This window comes from Panulirus ornatus, chromosome 2, assembly GCF_036320965.1.
Source record: "Panulirus ornatus isolate Po-2019 chromosome 2, ASM3632096v1, whole genome shotgun sequence".
Classification (NCBI taxonomy): Eukaryota; Metazoa; Arthropoda; class Malacostraca; order Decapoda; family Palinuridae; genus Panulirus; species Panulirus ornatus.
In genome coordinates, this window is record NC_092225.1 from 17,752,203 (window position 1) to 17,776,278 (window position 24,076).

General features: G+C 37.4%; 1 protein-coding gene across 1 annotated transcript in view; it reads right to left on the reverse strand.

The window, feature by feature from the left end:
* Positions 1–868: 868 nt before the first annotated feature.
* LOC139753761 (voltage-dependent calcium channel subunit alpha-2/delta-1-like) overlaps positions 869–24,076 on the reverse strand; it is a 256,887-nt gene continuing 233,679 nt past the window's right edge. The window contains exons 21-23 of the mRNA XM_071670590.1: positions 19,920–20,082; positions 16,861–17,052; positions 869–11,702 (exon numbers count right to left, since the gene is read on the reverse strand). Coding sequence (XP_071526691.1) covers positions 11,592–11,702; positions 16,861–17,052; positions 19,920–20,082 — 466 coding nt within the window. The 3' untranslated portion in view covers positions 869–11,591. The remainder of the gene's footprint in view (positions 11,703–16,860; positions 17,053–19,919; positions 20,083–24,076) is intronic.

A 24,076-nucleotide genomic window follows, 5' to 3' on the forward strand; every position in this document is an offset into this window, starting at 1 on the left:
TCTAGCTGTCATGTATAATGCACCAAAACCACAGCTCCCTTTCCACATCCAGGCCCCACAAAACTTTCCATGGTTTACCCCAGATGCTTCACATGCCCTTTTTTAATCCATTGACAGCACGTTGACCCCGGCACACCACATCATTCCAATTCACTCTTTTCCTTGCACACCTTTCACCCTCCTGCATGTTCAGGCCCAGATTGCTCAAAATCTTTTTCATTCCCTCCCTCCACCTCCAATTTGGTCTCCCACTTCTCGTTCCCTCCACCTCTGACGCACACGTCCTCTCTGTCAATCTTTCCTCACTCATTCTCTCCATGCGACCGAACCATTTCAAAACGCCCTCTTCTGCTCTCTCACCTACACTCTTTTTATTAACACACATCTCTCTTTACTCTTTCACTACTTACCCGATCAAACCACCTCACACCACGTATTGTCCTCAAACATCTCATTTCTAACACATCCACCCTACTCCGCACAACCCTTTCTATAGCCCATGCCTTGCAACCATATAACATTGTTGGAACCACTATTCCTTCAAACATACCCATTTTTTGCTTTCCAAGATAATGTTCTTGCCTTACACACATTTTTCAACACTCCCAGAACTTTAATCATCCCCTCCCTCAATGTGACTCACTTTCGCTTCCATAAATAAGCAGGTGCAGAGGGGGTTCGTTGAGTGGCCTCATGCCTCAGCCCTTCTGCCCAGAAATTGTCATGAAATATTCAAAAATGCCCTTTTCTCGTATTCTTTACACATTGCTGTCTACATATGTGTGTGCTTTTTAATGATTGGTAGCAACTTATTCTCTCCTCAGCTTTAAGAAGGAAAACATCATCATCAGGGGGAAAAATCAAAACATTTTTCAATACAATATTTAATTACATTTCAATGAAGTCTTCCTAACTTTGAATAATTCTTACTGCACGATTTTTTTTTTTTTTTGCTCAGGAAACTAGTAAGAAGGCAGATTCAAGTACAGTCCACTGCTAGATATATCAGAAACCAATGACATTGTTACAATACACACAACAAATACATATGAAAAAGCCTTATCTTACTCAAACTTCTTAAGGCATGCTTTCATTCATTGTTAGTTAAATGTATTTCATTAAAATTCACTAAAATACATGCTGTATCATGCACAATACAACAGTATTTTGCTAAGAGAAATAACTCGCTAGTAAGTTCTGTCTCAAGAATGCTACCAACTTTGTCATAAAATGAATTATGAGATTATGACAAGATATGAAAGTATTGAAAGCTGAGGGAAATTCTGTGGGAATGTTATGTAAGAAACACTCGGAATTCAACACTTCACAAAAATATGTTTCTCACTAAGTGAGGTGTAAATTTGTATGATACAGACTTATTATTGAAAGACAGTCGACTTGCAGCACTAACATGTAAGATTTTTTTATGTTCAAAAGAAGTTAAAGATTAATAATGACAAAACTTTCCTGGGGAATAGCTTTTTGAGACGGTTACAGTTCTCACTATAATTGGTGCAATCAAAGTTTAGGGTCATTTTAATCATACAAAATGCTCAATATTTTTTTCTTATACTATTCAAAGTGGTTATTAAGCTGATAGATGGCACCAGTGGGTCAGATGCCATTTTGCTTACTGGTTTATCACAAAGGAACAAATTAAGAAAAAAATTTGATGCCTCAGACTTTAGACATGACTCTAGATATATTCATGCCACTGAATATGACCTTCATTTCCTTCTAGTAGCTATATTTTTTGAGATAAAATACTTATCAATAAATGTACCACTCATGAGCATAGTTCTAAGAAGAGCTTCAAGTGTGTTTTTCCACACAATGGCAACAAATATGGATCACTCCCAATAAGATGACTGAACAGCAGGAAACAATTGCCCTGGTCTTGCAGGAGACATCATACCATGATCACCAATGGCTAATCTGTGTAGATCTTAAGATGGTGACTTTTCTCCTGGGTCAGCAGAGTGGATACACCAAGTACCCCTGCTTTATCTGTCTCTGGGATAATAGAGCTACGGATAAGCATTGGGAGAGAAAACATGATGGTTGGAGAAAAGAATGCAATCGCAGAACCCTTTGTTGACAGAGATGATTTTACCTACACTGCAAATGAAACTTGGTTTAATGAAACAGTGTGTGAAGGCTTTAAACAAATGGGACTGCTTTGACTACATATGCAAAAAACAATGGCCTCAGAGAAAACATGGTGGTTGGAGAAAAGAATGTAATTGCAGAACCCTTGGTTAACAGAAATATTATTTTACCACCACAGCACATCAAGCAATGTTTAATGAAACAGTTTAGGAAGGCTTTGAAGAAAGAAGAGGCCTCCTTTGAGTACATATGCAGAAAATTTCCAGTGCTGAGTATGGAGAAGTTAAAGGCAGGTATTTTCGATGGGCCACAAATCGGGGAACTCGTGAAAGATTCAGTGAACAATGCCAAGGAAGATGCATGGTCTTCGTTCACTCTGGTTGTAAGAAATTTTCTTAGGAACCATAGAGTAGATACCTACTCTGAACTAGTGAACATGCTTTCTTCTTTCTGTCAACTTTCTGAGCATCAAAGTGGATTATCTATGCAGACACTTGAATTATTTCCCAGACAACCTTGGTGACCTAAGTGAGGAACAGGGTGAACAATTCCACCAAGATTTAAGAACCATGGAAGAAAGATACTGGGGATACCCATATGATGGCAGATTACTCCTGGACCATTCAATGTGATTGTCCTGGGGCAGCTCACCGAAAGAAGTCTTTGAAATGTGAGATGTCTGAGTAAATGATATATAACTTTCTATGCTTGTTTCACCACCATCTGATTCTATGGATGTGATTTAATCATGAATAAACAAATTCTACTTGTATGAAGCCTTTTTTTTTATCCGAAAGGCAATAATGATTTATATGCATAGCAATTACAAGTATAACATATCTCGATAACCAGAGCTGATAGAGAAGAACAGATGGCATATTTAGAATTAGTGACAAAAATTTACCTAAAAAAGGCCTAATATCTCAGGCACCAAATTCTGTGTAACCCTGTGAATTATAGGCATTTTCCCCATGTTCCACCACTGGGGCTATGCTAAGGCAGAAGAGGATCAGGGGAACTAAGGGACAAAGCCTCCTAATTAAGGTTTAGCATGACCTTTTTCATTATGGTGATGTGTATGAGCTATTCTGAGACCTTAGTAAACTTGGAATTTTATTGTTCTTTTCACTGATCAAAACCAAAATTTATATGACCCTTGATAGAAAAACTTTTACTTACTTTAGGGAAAGTTAATAAATGCAGTAACTGAGTGGAAATGAGGGAAATCACATTGGCAAAATACTGCTTGATCCATCAGTTCCAACTTGTTGGCAAAATCTCGGCATAAACTATTTTCATATGCATAATCATAAAACAAAAATTTAAATAACAATTTACATACTGCTATGGCACTCTTTAGTTACATTTCACTTAGTGTGAGACACCAGTGATAGAAAGAGGAAAAGTACATTTATAGATTTAAAAAGTACGAGGCAATATAAACAAACTAGCTTAAATATGATTTGAATATTTACAATATAGGTCATCTAGCTAACCTATGTTGATAACAGAGTAAACAGGTCTGTCATGAAAAACTAAACATAATTCATTCTTAATTAACATTTTGGAGAGTCTCCATCATACTTTTGCATCAAAAGTTTATCTAACAGAAACAAAAAAATTCCAAATATGATTAAACAAAACATCAGAACTATTCAATAAATCTAATTTTTTTTATCACTCTATTCTGAATAGACTATATGATGGTCTGTCATTTTTTTAATGCTTAATTTCCTTTCCTGCTATAGCGAGGTTATATTGTACATAAGTGTCTCGTTTATCCAGGACTGTATATCATGTATCAAATATGAAAGATCTATCTAAGAAGGCTGTTTATTTTTACAATACTCCCTTCCAAAGAAGAAATGGGATTGGATTCTTAGGAAAAAATAGGACCATGAATGTTAATAACTTAAGGACTAGGGAAAAGTGCAATTCTTCCATTCCTTATGCCTGAGTTATTTAAAGGGTGCTTCTGGTGGTAGCAGATTGGATTGAGGTGCAAAGGAGATCTGGGGTAAGACACATGCCTTGAAATGGTTTGGTTATAAAGAATGGATACATGATGATAGGGTTGTAAATATAGATGCATAGAACAGTAAAAATAGATATATATACACAGTTGTATCAATTAACATTGGAGTTAAATTTATGAAAACTGACTCTTAAGTGAAAAGAATTTAGATGAATCCATTTTCCCAGCAGTAATCCATATATCAAAGCTAGTTATCTTCTTTGGAATCTACTTAAGAACAGCTTTTGTGATAATTTTCTGTAATAAAAACAATATCAGTTGCCAATCAGCATAACATATTATGTGAACTTGTATAAATGTTACTGAAATATAAAGTATAAATGATGTGAACAATTAGGATTATCCTTGCTATAAAGATAGCTGTTGCTTCTTTGATGAGCTAGAGAGCTAGCTTATCCTCTTCCCTCACAATTACTTCATTTCCTGACTTTCTTCAGAGTCTATGTTATTTTTCACCCTATACCTATATCTTATTTATCATCAATATGGCTTTTGTTGTGTGTGGCATGTGATACTGATCCTCTCAGGGATTTTGGTGAATCTTTTGACATTTTTTTTCATACATATTCGCCATTTCCTGCATTAGTGAGGTAGTGTTAAGAACAGAGACTGAGCCTTAGAGGGAATATCCTCGCTTGGAACTATTCCTTCTTTTGGAAAATTAAAAATGAGAGGGGAGGATTTCCAGCCCCTAGCTCTTTCCCCTTTTAGTCGCCTTCCACAACACGCAGGGAATACGTGGGAAGTATTCTACGAAACAATTATCATGGGTTGGTATAAGTGTTTCCTTCCTGAATTTCCTTCCTTTGGCTTTCCTTCTTTCTGTTCTTTATGGTATAGCTTCCTTCCTAATTGATCTATCATGATAGATGGTTGATCTATCATGATAGATGCATATGGAGCAAAAGTCAACAGTGGGGTCCCATGGGGTTCTGTTGAATGGCTTATCCTCTTTCTTCTATCCATTCTTTTGCCAGTAATTCCACTTTACATTACTCAACTTGCTTTCCTTGTACTCTTCACTCCAACTCATTATTTTCTCACACTGAACATTCTCCTCTCTTAATTCAGACCTGTGCAGCATCTCAAAATAAAGAAACAGTAGCCTAGTTAAATTAAACACTGGAAGAAGCACTATAAATATCTCTTTCCAAATCTCACTTGTTTCCCCATTATAGAACTATATTAAAAAATGCTACAGTCCAATACTGCAGTTATATACACATGAGTATGTTTATAGGTGCCAATAGTGTTTCTTTGGAAGCAGCTATAACAAGTGTTATTTGTCTGTTTATGGATTATCGCTCAAATACCTGGGTTGACTTTTCTTCCATCTCTCACTTCCGAAGAGTGGAATCAGAACTCTTAGATTATCATCTCTCTTCAACCTTCCCTTACTGTGATGCTGTTGCACACTCTGTTCTACAAGCATTATTTTGGCAACTGCTCTCATGTGCTAAGGGAATGTGTCCTAACCACTATTGACTGAACTCATGTGGAAACCTTCCACATAAGGAATGATCAGTATGATAACTCATTTCTATGAAAATCAAAGCCATGGATATCTTCCTTTTTTCATATTCCTTCATCCTATAACCTTTCTCCCTTTTCTTCCTTCTTTTATCTTTCCCACCTTGAGAGTCATGTCTACAAACACCACAGGAGCTCAAATTAATCTTTTTCACATCATTTTTCTCATGCTTCAGTTTTCCTTTCATTTGAGATGACCATAAAAACTATAAAAACAAAAGGAAAAATGGATAGAGAGACATAATTAGATATGGAGAGAAAGACATAATTAGACAGATATAGATACTGGATAAATGAGATATTAATGTACATTTCTAGGGATAACATACAAATATATATATACATATATATATCAAAGCATAGTTACACGTATGAAAAGAATGAATTAAATACCTGCCAGCTAAAGCAGAGCACAGTACTCTTGGAAGTGTGGCAAACTATGATTTTTTTAAGAGAAAAGTCACATTTTAAAGTTGTTAATTCTTTTTTATAAATGACTATGCTACCAGTATCTACAATAATGGACAGAAGACAGAATTTTCTCTATCACAGTAAGATCTACAATGAGCAATGACATCAAAATTTATCATCAACAAATTCTATAAACCTCAAAAGATAACAGCAATCCCTACAACAGCAAATAAATTATGAAATATGCTTAACATCCTCAAAGAAATTTAAGACATTTTTGGTACCTGTAAGATTTAGACATACAAACATAAAAACAGGGAAGACAAGTTATCAGTCGCAGTTTAACATGACTGACATGATTCATTTCGATCTTGTACCTTCATGTTTTCTTTATCTGTGGCCAGTATAATGCAAATGCCACTGGGTACCCATGAAAAGATTTCCAAAAAGAAAATGACAAAGCAGCAAATGCATTAATCTATAGGTATTCAAATAATTTCTAACTCCTGCATTATACTGTCACCAAAGGTTTTATTCACTACATAAAGTATGTTTGAGAAAAATAATTAACACCTTTTCCATATTAAACACGGTGGATCAAGTGCATACATCCCCATAATTTACTATTTGTACCCGCTGCTTGCTGCTTACACTGAAGAGTGAGAAAGTTAAAAAAGTTTTGCCAGTTATTAGAATGTCGTAATCATTCGAGATGCACATAAAGTTGATTCACTGGTCAGACTTCTCCATTCACCCTTACACACAAAATAGAACAACTGAACATAATCAAAACATAAGTTCTAAAGTATGAAGAAATACTATTTCTTGCAGAGCATAAGAGAGGGAGAGAGAGCACTTAGACACATGGGATCAAAATGTACCTCTATGGGGTGCATCCACCTGGATTTCTTCCTATTTCACTTCTGAAGACACATAACAATCATACTGATGGCATCTCCTGGCTACCAACCTTCATCATTCACTACCCAGAGGAGCCTATGCCCTGGAACTGTTATTGCTTTTTTGTTATGAGCAGAGTGGAAGGAAGGGATGGGAAAATACTTAGTTACTCATGGGTATGTGCCTTTAGGAGAAAAATGTTTTTCATCTATACCATAAAACCTATATTTCTTACCTGAGGACTGTGCCCTTTAAGCATCAAAGGGCATATCAACATGAAAGAGCTGAAACCTTAAAGTGACAATTTGACTAACAATCTAGATCATTCTTCTCTGAAGGCAGCATATTCAAAAGGTTGAGGCAACCAAAGTTAAGCACATGTATCATTAAATAAAACTGTTTGTCTTTTGTTCTACCTCTTAGCAGCAAATTTCATCAAATGGAAAATTCGCTAAGAAAGCTGAAGTTGAACCCACTTTTATATAATGGCCTCTAGAAGTCCTTCCTGGTTGTGAGAGAGGCACCAGCTACTAAATACAACATGAAATGTTCCTTGATGACAAAGGCTTGTTACAAGAACTTGAAAGAACACAAGAACATTCATCTATACAGTTTTTTGGGAGACATTGAATCTAAAGTGTCTTGACAGCACAAAGCTTGCATCTAATATATATTAGCTTTAATTGTGAAATCAACCATCTATCCCTTGTTTACTTTGAAGAATATATGTGAGAAATACTTAGAAAAACAGATAGATTTGTATGTAGCATTTATGGAACTGGAGAAAGCATATGATAGGGTTGATAGAGATGCTTTGTGGATTGTCTTAAGAATACATGGTGTGGAGGGGGTAAGCTGCTAGAAGCAGTGAGTTTTTACAAAGGGTGTAAGGCATGTGCATGAGTAGGAAGATAGGAGAGTGATTGGTTCCCAGTGAAGGTTGGTCTGCAGCAGGGGTGTGTGATGTCCCCATGGTTATTTAACAGTTTATTAATGGGATGTGAGGAAGGTAAAAATGCAAGAGTTTTGGTGAGAGGGATGAGTTTGCAGTCTATGGGGGATGAGAGGGTCTGGGAAGCGAGTCAGTTCTTGTTTGCTGATGATACAGCACTGGTGGCTGATTTGAGTGAGAAGCTGCAGAAGTTGGTGAGTGAGTTTGGAAAAATTGTGTAAAAGGTGAAAGTTGAGAGTAAATGTGAATCAGAGCAAGGTTATTAGGTTCAGTAGGGTTGAGGGACAAGTTAGTTAGGATGTAAGTTTGAATGGAGAAAAATTGGAAGTGAAGTGTTTTAGATATCTGGGAGGGGACTTGGCAGCAAATGGAACCATGGAGGTGGAAGTGAGTCATAGGGAGGGGATGAAGGTCCTGGGAGCAATGAAGAATGTGTGGAAAGAAAGAACATTATCCTGGAGCAAAAATGGGTATGTTTGAAGGAACTGTAGTTCCAACAATATTATATGGTTGTGAGGTATGGACTATAGATACGGTTGTATGGAGGAGGGTGGATGTGTTAGAAATGAAGTGTTTGAGGACAATATGTGGTGTGAGGTGGTGCGATTGAGTAAGTAATGAAAGGGTAAGAGAGACGTGTGGTAATAAAAAGAGTGTGGTTGAGAGATCAGAAGAGGGTGTGTTGATAAGGTTTGGACAAAAGGAACGAATGAGTGAGGAAAGGTTGACAAGAGGATATATGTGTCTGAGGTGGAGGGAACAAGGAGAAGCGGGAGACCAAACTGGAGGTGGAAGGATGGAGTGAAAAAGATTTTGAGCGATATAAGCCTGAACATGCAGGAGGGTGAGAGGTGTGCAAAGAATAGAGTGAATTGGAACACTGTGGTATACCAGGGACAGTGTGTTGTAATAGGACTGAACTAGAGCATGTGAAACATCTGGGATAAACCATGGAAAGGTCCGTAAGGCCCGCATGTAGATAGAGAGCAGTGATTTTGGTGCATTATGTATGACAGCCAGAGACAGTGGCCTTTTTTTTGCCTGTTTTCCTGGCACTACCTTGCTGACATGGGGTGGCGATGCTGTATGTATATGTATATGTCTGTTTATGTGTATGTATATGTAGGCATATGAGTATATACTGATATGTATATGTACATGTATGTATATGTGTGTACTTATGAGTGGATGGGTCTTCCTTCGTCTTTCGTGGTGCTACCTCACTAAATCAGGAAAAGGCGATCAAGTATAAGGTTGACAAAGAGGATATTTGTGTCAGAAGTGGAAGGAATAAAGAGACTGGGGAGACCAAAGTGGAGCAATTGGGGCCTGAACATGCAGAAGGGTGAAAGGTGTGCACGGAATAAATTGAAATGGAAAGATGGAGTTTACTGGGGTTGGTGTGCTGTCAACAGACTGAACCAAGACACTTGAAGCATCCTGTGCAAACCATGAAAAGGTCTCTGGGGTTTGGTTGTGGATAAGGAACTGTGGTTTTGGTGCAGTACATATGACAGCTAAGGAATGGATGTGAGTGGATATGGCCTTTCCTTTTTGTCTGTTCCTGTTGCTACCTTGCTAACACGAGTGAGGAGAGAGTGCTGAAATACTTAGGCATATGGGAAGTATGAGCAAGGAAAGGTTGACAAGGAAGATATATGTGTCAGAAGTGGAGGGCACAAGGAGGATAGGAGACCAAAATGGAGACAAAAGGATGGAGTGAAAAAGATTTTGAGTGATCAGGGCCTGAACTTGCAGAAGGATAAAAGGCCTGCATGGGATAGAGTGAATTGGAATGATGTGGTGTAGAGAGGTTTAACAAATGATATGCTGAAGAAGATGTATGGCAATACAGCTGAAGGTATATGGAGAGAAAAAAAGGTATATGGAGCAAAAAAGAAAGAAGTATCAATATTACTTTGGAAGCCTAAGTTCACTTCAGCACACTGGATGTATGCTAAGGATGTGTGTAAGTGAGCTTAGAAGCTGTATGCATATGATCCACCCTACATTAACAGGGAAGGAATTTTTTTTTAAGATATATACTGGACAAACAAGTGGATAGAATAGAATCCTGAAGATGTGTTTGTTACATTAAAATCTATGAATGAATACAATTCATGTATTCTTCCAACATCATCTTTTCCTAGAACCCTACTTCCACTTTTAACTTTCTCTTCTCCTATCCTACCCATCTACTCATGTCCCCCCCTCACAACAGTCCTCCTCCTAAATCATTATTTCAGGTTAGGTTTCATTTACAATGATTTCAAATCCATCTAACTTGAATTTTATGGCTATGAGGAGCAAACACACCTACAATCTACTATCTCTTTTCTGTATAACCAACTTAATCCTCCCCTAGATATGCCTTTCATTCCGATTAGTTCAAATGTTCCATAAGCCATGGCCCCCTCTCAAACCTAACTTTAATCAACCATCCTTATCAAAATATTAACCTCACCACTGAAGTTTAAAATTTTTCACTCATTTCTCTCAGTAATATATTCAGTCTTATGAATCTGTAATTTTTATCGCACATGATTGCACCTAAAACCATGGCAATATGCATCTCAAGACAGAAAGAATTTCAGCTGTGCTGGGGTATGCATATATGTACAGTCAGCCCCCAATTTTGGAAATACATGGAAGAGAGGGTTATTATGGTGACTTACATATTATACTGAAAGTCACACCACAGCCCCTTTACAATTAAAAATTTACATATTTTTGATTAATAGAATTGCAATTTTTACACAGAAAAAAAGAGTTTTCAAGAATAATTGTCCATGACTGATGTAAATAAATAACTGATATATATTCATATCAACACTGATACTACAAGCCTGACAAATAGTCTAACAAATTACCTTTGAGAATATAAAACATTAAAAGGAGTGATGTCATAGGGTAAAATATTTCTGTCAATTATTTTCTGTAATAATTCTTACCTCAATAGAAATTTCAAAGTACACGATACATATTGCAGCACTTTTGTATGAATAGTTTTCCCCTTGAATACAGTTATAAACAAAACAAACTGGCAATAAATCACTCTGTCCTCTTTGTATTTCTAATTCTGAGCTATATGTCCTTAAAATCAATGAAAAAGATTCCTTGATGAGCTTACATTTTTGCGATTATGTAAAACAATACATCAATTATTGCTCTAAAGAAATTTCTAATTTTGTTACCTGATCCCTACATGAGGAATTATTAGCCTGAAGATTAGTAATGATGCAAATCCACTTTGCTATCTATTTTCATCATAATTCAGCAAAGGATACGTTTTTGACAATTAAGGGCAAAACACATGAACAAAGGCTTGGTTGATTAGGATTTTCTGTTGGAGGGTTTACTGCATAACAATTTTCTAGAAATCTATTCTATAACAATAATTTTAGGAACACAATGTAAAAGAGTTTTCTGAGAATAATGAACTTGAAACTTTTATATTTGTCTTACTACAATTCAACTACAGAGAACATGTTAACCTGATGTTACAGCTTACACTGACTGTACAGGCTGTAAGGCACCCTAAGAAATTAAACATATCTGACAACTTCCACTCTTAACTAATAACTAATAATTATAAAAGCAAACATAAAATTATCCCACATATTTCAGTTACCACATTACAGAAATGACTATAGATTATGATGCAAGGTTACCTTTCAGATGATTACTACAAACAGTTGCTGTTATAAGCATCAAGGTGAGGGAAGCCTGCATACGTTGCGGACATCCATTACAGCTATCACCAGCCTGAAAATTAGCTGAAGTTAGACTATTTCCAATTTTATCGCATGTTATGATATTTTCCATACTCTCATATGCTTACCTGAGGTAAGCATGACAAATGTATGAATACTGGATAAGATCATCATCTTTTTCACTTCTACTGTTGTCTTTATTTCCCTCAAAAACTAAAAAAAGTAAATGATAGAGAAAATCACTTCTACTGTAAGAGGCCTCTTTCCGTACTTTGACATAAGGTACATAGATAAGTATCAGATGTCATGTGATAAAGATATCACCTGTTACTGACTAACTTCTGGACTAACCCAATAAAATTCTAAGGTACACCTGCTCAACCAATAAAATAAACACTGTTTGCAAAGAAACCAATCATGAAATATGATTGATGAAATCTAATCTGAGAAAGTACGGATAGTAAGGATAGTAAGGATAAACAGCAAAGTAAGGATAAACAGCAAAACAGAAGTAAGGATAAACAGCAAAAGTAGGCCAAAGCATGATTATTATCTATTGGAAAATAAGCTACTCAATTCTGTATGTAAAAGAAACCTAAGATTCAACACTGTACCTAACCAGTCATCATACTTCCATACCAGAAAAAAGGGTTAAAGAGGCATTTTGTATGATGGCTAATACAAGTACACCACCAACCTTCTGGCACTCTTGGTTCCAAAGCCTTGCTGGATTAACCATTTTGCCGGACCAACTGTGGTCACGTAATAATAATTCATCAACACAACTTTAATGCACACTTTATTCGTGGAAATTCCATGATGGTTCTTGAATCTTTGAAGCCATGCTTCACTATAGTCATGCCCATGTTGTAATTCAAGTTTTTTATGGAACAACTTAGCCTGGTCCATTATCTTGCTACCTGACAAGTCCACTCTATCACTCTGACACTGCCAAAACCATTCCATCATCACTTGACTGTGCTCAGTACTCTTATACCATCTTTCACAGTTTTTCTAATCGTTAGTTGCTTCTTGGAATCGCTCTGTATAGAAATTCAATATTTTCTCCCTTTGCTTCTTTATATCATAAACAGTTGATGAACCAATACTTTAGATGTCACACATCTTAAGCACTGAAGCATCACAGTCCATTTTTTTCAACAGTTCTACTTTATCTTGGATTGATATGGACTGGTGTTTACGTTTGACACCACGAGTGACACTCTCCATGTCTTAGAAGCCACAGCTTGGGTTAGATTTAAGCAAAATAAGCTAAGAGTCTCACAGAATTGTGGTATCACCACCAAATGCAGTGTAAAGAATGTAAATAAGCACACCCTACACACACCGCCATCTGTGGCCACCGAGTAAACTAGTCTGGTGGCCGCAGTAATTTCAAGTTCCCTCATGTAATTTTGTCCAGACTAAAGGAGGTGCTGAACTATCAGCTGCCAGAAATTCAGTGGTGTACCTGTATTTGAATTACATCTAAATTAATTAATATGGAAATGTTTGGTAAACTATTCTATCTATCAATATATCTATCTGTATCTCTGATGCCTGTTCCTCTCTGGAACTCCCTCAAGGGGGTGGCCATGGCTATAGAGTCTCCAAAATTAGTGAACTCTGGTGCCATTTCTTAGTCTTTAATGCCTCGCCCTCAACAGGCCACTGGCATAGGACAAGTCTAGTGCAATGTTTGCAAAGGTTCCTAACTAATGTTCCAACTGACTACTTCTACCTAAAGTGTCAGTCTAATGTTCCTACTTACTACCTCTACCAAATGCTCCTACATACATGTTCCTACCTACTAATTCTTTCTATTGCTCCCACCATTTGCCAGAAGGCAGGGGTAGCACACAGCACTTACCACAAGAAAATGTAGAATTATAAAGAATGAAGTGTGAGTTCACTGTTGTCAATTGTTATGTATGACAATATGATTGAATCAAAACTGGCATTATACTTCCAAAGTCTGGTCAATGTACCTAAAGAAGCCCAAAAATTTAATTGCAAAAACATGGAGAAGGGCAATTACAATGGTATCTGAATTTAAAGAGCAAAGGTACAAAGAAAGGCCGAGAAGAAAAAAGGGGTGACTTGTGTACTGCCTTCAAGTTTCTTAATCAGTTGAACTACAATGAGTGAACAGTTCTTCATGAGATACAGTGACAGAGTATTCAGAGGTCATAGTAAAATTCGGCAAACTGGGGGATAGAAAGGACATGATGAAGTACCATCTATGTGTAAAGATTGTAAATGGTCAGAATACATCAAGTTATGAGATAATAAATGTCAGCAACATATAAATATCTACAAAACTACTTGATGGTAAAGTCAGCTCAAAAGATAGGGTCCCATAATGTAGAATTCTCTCCTCATACTAAGAATATATGCAATTACTCCCTCATCCCTATATGAGGTTTTCCTTCAGCAACAGCCTCTGGCATGTATCTTGGTGTTATACCCTTTTATGTCTGTCAAAGACATCTGTCACCTCTTATCTTCAATTAATAAAGAATTTTTTCCTCAATGCTACTTCAGGTGTTGGGAGAAATGCTGAGTCATTTCCTCCAATTAAGGTACAATATAATATGTGTGAGGGGCATAAGCAATCCAAGTTTGTATAAAGGTGGTAAGCCTTTTACTCCTTCCTTTTCCTTGGCATATTCATCAATGCAGAATTGTTGCTTATGGTGTTTTTACTTTGTTAGTCATGCTTAGTGAACATTTTGTTTCATATATGGTTCTATTCATAATGTCTCTGGGCAGCAATTATTGGGTACAGTCACAGTGTCATATGTTAGCAGTTGTGGTTAACTAACTTCAAAAAGGCAGCCTCTCTACCCAGGTAAAAGTCATGGTCCAATGGTAAAGATATGTGGCTATTATCCATGCGGTCCAGATCAACTTCACCATGTTGATTCATTTCTTACACCTAAAACTGGTATGATTTAGAGAAGTTTTGCTTGATGCCAGTGGAACACGTTCCCTGAACATGTCTTGCAGCACAGTGCTCTAAATTTTTCACAGAAGGTAAAATAGTCTCCTTTCCTTTATCTCAGGCATTTTGGAACTCAAGAAAAATCCATATTTCTGAGATCATCCAGAAAACTTGTGGATATAGAATTTGTTGATACACCTCAGTACCATTACCCCAAAAGCATTAAGTTTTCAATACTGTTACCTTAAAAGCATTCAGTCTTAACAGAAAAAGCTCTCAAAACATAAGTTTGAGTGACAGTTTGTCTGCAAAAAAGTTTTCTGTCTGAGTGTTTTCATCACTTTTCTTTTTACCTAACTGTACAACACTATACTGAGAGTGAGCTATACATTCAAAGGACTCCATTTCTTAAAATCTTTTAATATCATACAACTTTTGCAGTTGTTCATCATCTACATTCACAATCTCATCATTTGGGTTAAGCCATTCATCCCCACTCTCTTGCTACAGAGGTCCTTCTTTACATCCTTCCTAATGTGTTCTTTATTCTACTTTCTGTGACTTCTTGTTAACCAATCCTTGTTGACTTAAACTTGTTTACTCTCAATACTGTCAGTATAATCAATTCAGAAACTTGAAAGCTGCGTCTGCCCCTGTCCTTCTCTTCTACACTGTGGGCAAAAAATATTGGTTCTAACATCTACCAGTGACTTTACTCCTTTGTTTCTGGTAACACATGTCTGTTGCCTTTCAATTCTATATTTCATTTTTATGCTTCTGCATGTGCATTAACCAAACTTAAGACGTACAAATTTACTGAATATCTACATATCAATGTACTTAAACGTAATTCTAATATCAAACAATAGATACTTCACTTCTGTGAAAGGGTGTGCCTTATGCCACCTCCCATGTCCTTTCACATTTAGGTTTATGACATTCATAACTAGACCTCCTTTCATTGAGTCCTCTTACCAGTATTTTCCACTTGGTCAGGCTGAACTTCATTAGTAATATACTTCACCCACTTTGCAGCTTGTCTATGTCTTACTGTGAGATAATGCAATTATATATATCTATCTATTTATCTATATCTCTGATGCCCGTTTCCACCTGGAACTCCCTCAAAGGGTGGCCAAGGCAATAGTCTCCATACCTACAGAACTCCAATACTGCTTCATAACCTTTAGTGCTTCACCCTTAACAAGCAAATGGAAGAGGGCAACTCTAATGAAATATTTGTAGAGGCATCAACCAAATGTTCTTACTAACCACTAGTACTTAATGTTCCTACTTACTACTACCTCTAACGTGTCTACCTAATGCTCCTGCCTAAAGGTACCTAACTACTACTACCTCTTATGTTTCTACCTAATGCTCCTGCCTAACTGTACCTACCTAGTACCTCTATCTATCGCTCCTACCATTTTGCCAAGAGGCAGGGTAAGCACATAGTGCTCAGTGCATGAAGATCTATAGTTATGAAGAATGGCTGTTGCAGTTAAGTGTTGTCAAGTGTCATGATGACAAAGAGAGATTGCATGTCTATGGACAGCAGTTCACATGTGGGTGAAGTTTAAAGAAAGACTGATAACTGGTTCACAGAAGTGCAACATGACAACCAATGAAGCACTGGCTCACTAAGCAGCCGTCACTAGCCCTCCCGATACACAGGTAGTACTGATATTACTGGTCATTGGCTGCCTACCATTTATGGTCCTTCCACACATCTTGCAGGATTTTAACAACACCCACAAGCATGCAAATCATTTCAATCCTTGAGGCAAAAAATCAGTGGTTACTTTGAACAGCCACAAAAACGAACCTTCCCTTCTACTCAAATATTTCTTTATTAACCAAAGGACTCCAATCTTTATGCATGTGACAAGACCTATTTCACTCATAACCTCATGTATGGGATAGTTTAAAATGTCTTCTCTTAGTCAACAAAATAATGAACCCACCCTTTGTTTTATCTAAACCAGAGCTTACTCTGTCATACAAGCCACACATGACCCTTTTTCTGTGGACCTATGTAGCCTCTTGATTTGTTAATTTTTATTTTGTTTCTCATCATCTTTGTTGTTTTGCGGGCATACTGCAATCAACATTGAAGGTCTGCTTTGTCCATCATCATCAAGAAGTCTCTGTCTGTCTATCTGTCCATCCATCCAATGTCCACCTGTCACCAGAAGTCACACATTAACCAGTAACTTTAAGAATTAGAACACAGAAAAGAGACGAGAAAAAACTGCAACACACTAACCGTTGAGTTATTTGCAAGGCAGCTTGTAGGTCGTTTTCTGAACCTGTCCTGATATGTGCAGGGTTCTAACACTGTTAATCGTCTTGGGTGAATGCTGGGTAGTTCAGAATTCATACCACACTCTTGTGCATTTATGTTCATTTCAACTGCAACCAGCATTGCATTGGTATCCTGTAATCTCTCGGCCCAAAACTATAAAAGTACAAGTAAATTAATCTATGGTGTCTTTGTTCATTAACACTATAATACTACATGTACTAATATGTAGTTATGCATTGCATCCCTGTACAAACTATCTATCTATTATAACAAAACATACAGCCTTCCATTATTTAGCAGCAAACAAGTGCCTGATTATATAAAAATAAATGGGGCATTGCAAAAATATCAATGAAAATCATATAGATTAAATATAGTTTTCAGAACACCATTCCACCAGCAGCAATCACTTAAAAAATGCTTGATTACACTTTTCTAAGGTTGAGTAAGGTAAATTTCTCAGGCTGATATTGTACTTATTTGTGAAAACAAAATATATACAAGAAAATAAAAGTTGGACTTCTAAAATCTGACCTAACTAAACTGGGTATAATATCCTTTAAGTAGCTTGCACCTATCCTATTGAGATATTCTGTCCAAATCAAAGTACACATAGACAGTTGTAACTAGATAAGATCTAGACAGAGCAAGAAAAAAATGGAGTGGATTTCAATGAAGTCATTTAGTACAGGAATGCATTTAGTCATGAAGAAAGGATATTTCTGATAAAAAGCAGGAAGAACATAAGAGACAACATAAGATATAAGAAAGAACTTTTGAGGGCCACTGCTGTTGATGAAGAGAGAGGGAAGACTGATCAATCAACTACCTCATAATACACTTGCCATAGAGGAAACTAGATGAGAGAAATAAGTGAGGGAAATATGCCAAAGAGGGGACAATGGAGGTCATACCCTAATACCATTCCCTGTAAAAAGCATATGATATATTGAAGGATCTTTCTTTTTCTTTTCATACTATTCGCCATTTCCCACATTAGTGAGGTAGCATTAAGAACAGAGGACTGGGCCTTAGAGGGGATATCCTCACCTGGCCCCCTTCTCTGTTCCTTCTTTTGGAAAATTAAAAAAAAAAAAAAAAAAACGAAAGGGGAGGATTTCCAGCCACCCGCTCCATATTGAAGGATACAGCATGTAATTCCTGATGTCTCTCAAACAGGGTGACCAAACATTAGTTGCAAGGGAAAGGATATTGCGTAAATCTCAACTTGTGAAAGCCATAGTGATGATCCTCTGTTAACTTCCACTTACGTAATCTATCCAATGCAGAAGTCTACCCCTCACTCCTGCTCTTCAGCAACCTCCTACATGGCACAGTGTCCAGTGATTTCTGGCAGTCCAGAAACACAGTACGGTCATCCTTCTCTCTCTTGTCTAAAACTGAGCATACTCTATCACAGAAGGCTAGGAAAGTTGTTACACAAGCCCTCCTTTCCATGAATTACTGTTGTGTCTCAATAAAGTAGTCATCCATTTTCTCCACTGCTTTAAAGACCTCACCTGTCCCATCATATTAGTGTTTGGGCTATGGTGTCCTCCAGTATAAAAACACTCCTACACTAATAAATTTCTAGATCATCTTAAATAATTCTTCCCTGTGAATTCCTCAGCCTAATCAGCTGCTCCATGACAAGAAATTTACTCCTGATAAATTCATGAGAAAATTTTGGGTTTTCTTTAGTAATGTCCATAATATTCTTTTAAAGGACTCTGTTCCTCCCTTCTTAGTTTTTAGTATACATTCTGTGCCATTTTATACAATGTCAAAAAGTGGCTGGCTACTGTGACTTCTGTAACCCCTCCACAGTAAATCGCTGAGCTCTTTTACAATAGAACTTCTTTTACTCAACTATATCTCTCTTCGATGTCATTTCCTCCTCATTAGAAGCTAATGGTAACCTTGCCTTAAAGATTTCAATGAATCCTCTAAAGCAGTGTTCTATACTATAGTTATAGGATTCATGATCCCAATATATAATCTTGCAGAAATGATCTATTTCTGCATAGTTCTCATTGAATCAGGCTTTTTTTCTGATCCCTCATATGTGTATTCTTAATCTATATATTCAAAATCCAGCATTATGTGATCGCTTTTAGTGCTGATGTTTCATATCTGATGCTTTCCATTTTCATGTAATCAAGTATAAGATAAGGTCTAGTGGTGATGGCGTATTGGTCCCTCTGACTCTTCTGAGCTCAGTGATGTGGTGATACAAGATATTCTCCGATGTATGTACATTTCAGGAACTTGTGCCTCCATCACTCCTTCTTTCCATGAAGACCTAAAATTCTCCTTCTCTTTTTTCATGTAGATGAAATCCCCCATAATCAAGGCTTTACCATCCTTGAAGAATGAGTGTCTCTCTCCTCCTTTCATCATCCTGCTTGTTCCTTCATTGTTCCTCTGAATTACTGATATTTCCTGTGGTATTGTAAATTACCAGAGCTACCATGTTTGTCTTTCCAATAATAATTCTCTCAATCATACATTGTCTGATAGGCCATACAATGACATTTCCTGGAAGTTGATGTTTTCTCTTCCCAAGAGGTCCCTCCACTCTCCCTTTATCTTCCTTCTCCTCTCCTTGCGGCTGTGTACCTCTCTGGACAGATTAGTCTAGACTTTATGACTTTATTGAGTTTGATCTCTTTTTTTTTTTACAACTATAATAGGAATATCCTCCTTAATTCTGTCAAAGAACTCTAGCTCTAATAATCACTCTCATCTCATCTATGCTGGTATTAATACTTTACTCTGAGATTTGACCTAATTTCCAATCCTAGTCATCCTGAATTTGGGTTTGGAGGGTTTTTCTGCCACTTTGTTAAAACAGTCATGTGGTAAAGTTAGCATATCAGTAAACACTCTGTGCAAAAGCATTGGATACAAACCAGCTGATTGTGGATATCAAACATAACAGAATGCTAAGAAGTACTTCTGAAAATGATTTGTCATGCATTTGCTGATATAGTGTAGAAGAAATGAAATAATATACTTACTTTGGCAGAGTAATTGTTACACTTCATACTTTCTGACAGGGTCCTTCTTTCCCCAAAATAGTAGATTGCTCTCTCCATTCTACATGACTCTTTACCTCCAATCTGTGTCATACCCCATTCTGTCCAAGCTTCCACACTTGGTGTCATAAGAGCCAGCAAGCCACTGTGGGAAGTCATCAATAAATGAAAAATCTTTTACTTCAATGACAATGTAACCTTCATATACATTGAGTAATCACCTATACATAAATGTATGTAAGTAAGTCAGCTAAAGTTGACCACAAATGAATCTCATTTTTACATCCTGCTTAAAACTTGTCACTAGGTGAAATGACATTTAGTCTACCTCGGGGAAATAGGCTTACCTGCCCTTTTTTTTCTGCCTGTGGGGTTGGGATCCCAGTTCTACAAAATTGGTTCACATATAAAATATGCCCCTCTGTATTTGGTACAACTCATGTAAATTCTATTCCTTTCCAATTCTCATGCTCCTTGAAGTCTTATGGAAGTTCATCTAATGTGCTTGCAGTTCTTGTGCATACAAATAGGGTAAGATCATGTGGACTCCTCTCCAAAATCAAAATAACCCCTATTTTCACTTTGCATAGGGAATGCGCTTTGAGAAAGGCCATGAAAAGCAAATCCATGCAAAGCAAAAGCTAGGTCAAGTTATGTTTCAGGCATACCTCTTACAATCCAAAATTCACATTGGTACATCACGTATACAGACACAAAACTCATATACAATATATAAAACAATGGATACCTTGCAATAATTTTAATTTGTAACCTGCCATATGAGTCATGAATGGATGAGGGGGTGGCAGAGTCTGAAGAGATGAAGTAGGGAGCTAGCAATCTGTGCAACATTGTTTAAGCTTCATATGCTTTCATTGTTTTATCTCAATCTTGAAGATTTAATGGATGTCCTGTATCTCAACATGATACACTGCAAACCTGATCATGCATGGCTTTATCATCAGCTTTTCTTACTTAACACTGTATTTCCCAGAATGAGGAATTGAAAATCCAATAACAATTTTAGTATTCCATGTAATCACTTCATACAATAAGAGAATGATCCTAGTTGGGCCATATCATTCCAGTTTCCATTTGCGGAAATCTTCTGCTGTCTTTTTCAAAACAAACATGCATAATGAAGCTGGAAGTACAATTCATAAAGCAATTCTGTACATCTAAAATGGCAAATGTGTTAGGCATTGGGTCTACATCATGGTTCATTTCTCTCAAACATAAAAGGGCATGTCACAGAACTGCACTGTCTACCAAGAGTATGTAACACAATACAGGAAGTATGAAATATAAAGGCACATCCAAAGGGAGCTTAGGATATTGAGAAGACTCTTCATTCATGAACCATCTGCATTTGTTAAGTCATATACAATGGGTTTGTGCATGGGTAAGTAATAGCATTCAGGTTTCTGGTCTTGTAGGATTCTATAAACTTTCGACATTAAAATTAGATAAAGTATATCTAATTTCAGCAATAATGAGAAGCTGTTTTACATACAAGAGAGAGCAAGAGCATTAAGATGACTGGGAGAATAAAGCATGTTAAAGGGATCTTTAGTGCATTAAGATTTACACTTGCTGGTCCCATAATTTAGGTGACATAAAATTAGTGATGCAGCATATACGGCTGCCATGCTTAGTTGCAGCCTTGATATTAATCTATCGTGTACGTAATAACAAAAATTATACTAATTTTCTTTTTCATAACAGTATGCTTTTTCCTGTCTCAACAAGATAGCATCAGGAGCCCATGACAAGGCTTTCAAAGAAAAAAATTCTTGCTTGGCTTCTCCAGTTTATACCTTCAAAATGTGATTACATTGTCCTGCTTAGACATCTGTGAAATGTAGGAAATAATTGCAAAGCATTCTCTCTCCAATGCCCCAAGAAAATAATGATAATGATGATACTAATACTAATGATACTAATGCTAATACTACTACTACTGAACCAGGGCATGTGAAACGTCTGGGGTAAACCCTGGAAAGGTCTGTGGGGCCTGCACATGGATAGGGAGCTGTGGCTTCCGTGCATTACACATGACAGCTAGTGACTGAGTATGGCCTTTTTTGTCTGTTTTCCTGGCACTGCCTTGCTGAGACAGGGGGTAGCAATGCTGTTTCCACATGGGGAGGGGTAGTGCTGGGAATGGATGAAGGCAAGCAAGTATGAATATGTACATGTGTATATGTATATATACATTGATATGAATATGTATTTGTATGGATTTGTATGTAGCATTTATGGATCTGGAGAAGGCATATGATAGAGTTGATAGAGATGCTCTGTGGAAGGTATTAAGAATATATGGTGTGGGAGGAAAGTTGTTAGAAGCAGTGAAAAGTTTTTATCGAGGATGTAAGGCATGTGTACGTGTAGGAAGAGAGGAAAGTGATTGGTTCTCAGTGAATGTAGGTTTGCGGCAGGGGTGTGTGATGTCTCCATGGTTGTTTAATTTGTTTATGGATGGGGTTGTTAGGGAGGTAAATGCAAGAGTTTTGGAAAGAGGGGCAAGTATGAAGTCTGTTGGGGATGAGAGAGCTTGGGAAGTGAGTCAGTTGTTGTTCGCTGATGATACAGCGCTGGTGGCTGATTCATGTGAGAAACTGCAGAAGCTGGTGACTGAGTTTGGTAAAGTGTGTGGAAGAAGAAAGTTAAGAGTAAATGTGAATAAGAGCAAGATTATTAGGTACAGTAGGGTTGAGGGTCAAGTCAATTGGGAGGTGAGTTTGAATGGAGAAAAACTGGAGGAAGTGAAGTGTTTTAGATATCTGGGAGTGGATCTGGCAGCGGATGGAACCATGGAAGCGGAAGTGGATCATAGGGTGGGGGAGGGGGCGAAAATTCTGGGGGCCTTGAAGAATGTGTGGAAGTCGAGAACATTATCTCGGAAAGCAAAAATGGGTATGTTTGAAGGAATAGTGGTTCCAACAATGTTGTATGGTTGCGAGGCGTGGGCTATGGATAGAGTTGTGCGCAGGAGGATGAATGTGCTGGAAATGAGATGTTTGAGGACAATGTGTGGTGTGAGGTGGTTTGATCGAGTGAGTAACGTAAGGGTAAGAGAGATGTGTGGAAATAAAAAGAGCGTGGTTGAGAGAGCAGAAGAGGGTGTTTTGAAGTGGTTAGGGCACATGGAGAGGATGAGTGAGGAAAGATTGACCAAGAGGATATATGTGTCGGAGGTGGAGGGAGCAAGGAGAAGAGGGAGACCAAATTGGAGGTGGAAAGATGGAGTGAAAAAGATTTTGTGTGATCGGGGCCTGAACATGCAGGAGGGTGAAAGGAGGGCAAGGAATAGAGTGAATTGGAGCGATGTGGTATACCGGGGTTGACGTGCTGTCAGTGGATTGAATCAAGGCATGTGAAGCGTCTGGGGTAAACCATGGAAAGCTGTGTAGGTATGTATATTTGAGTGTGTGGACGTATGTATATACATGTGTATGGGGGGGGGTTGGGCCATTTCTTTCGTCTGTTTCCTTGCGCTACCTCGCAAACGCGGGAGACAGCGACAAAGTATAAAAAAAAAAAAAAAAATGAATATGTATGTACATGTCTACATCCAGGCCCCACAGACCCTTCCATGGTTTACCCCAGACGCTTCACATAATATTAATAATAATAATAATAATAATAATACTAATGATAACTATGATAATAATAATGATGATAATAATAATAATAATAATAATAATTTTACCAGGAATACTCAACAAACTTATACCTCTGTAATTTGAGCACTCACTCTTATCGCCTTTGCCTTTATACAATGGCACTATGCACGCATTCCGCCAATCCTCAGGCACCTCACCATGAGTCATACATACATTAAATAACCTTACCAACCAGTCAATAATACAGTCACCCCCTTTTTTTAATAAATTCCACTGCAATACCATCCAAACCTGCTGCCTTGCCGGCTTTCATCTTCCACAAAGCTTTTACTACCTCTTCTCTGTTTACCAAATCATTTTCCCTAACCCTCTTACTTTGCACACCACCTCGACCAAAACACTCTATATCTGCCACTCTATCATCAAACACATTCAACAAACCTTCAAAATACTCACTCCATCTCCTTCTCACATCACCACTACTTGTTATCACCTCCCCATTTGTGCCCT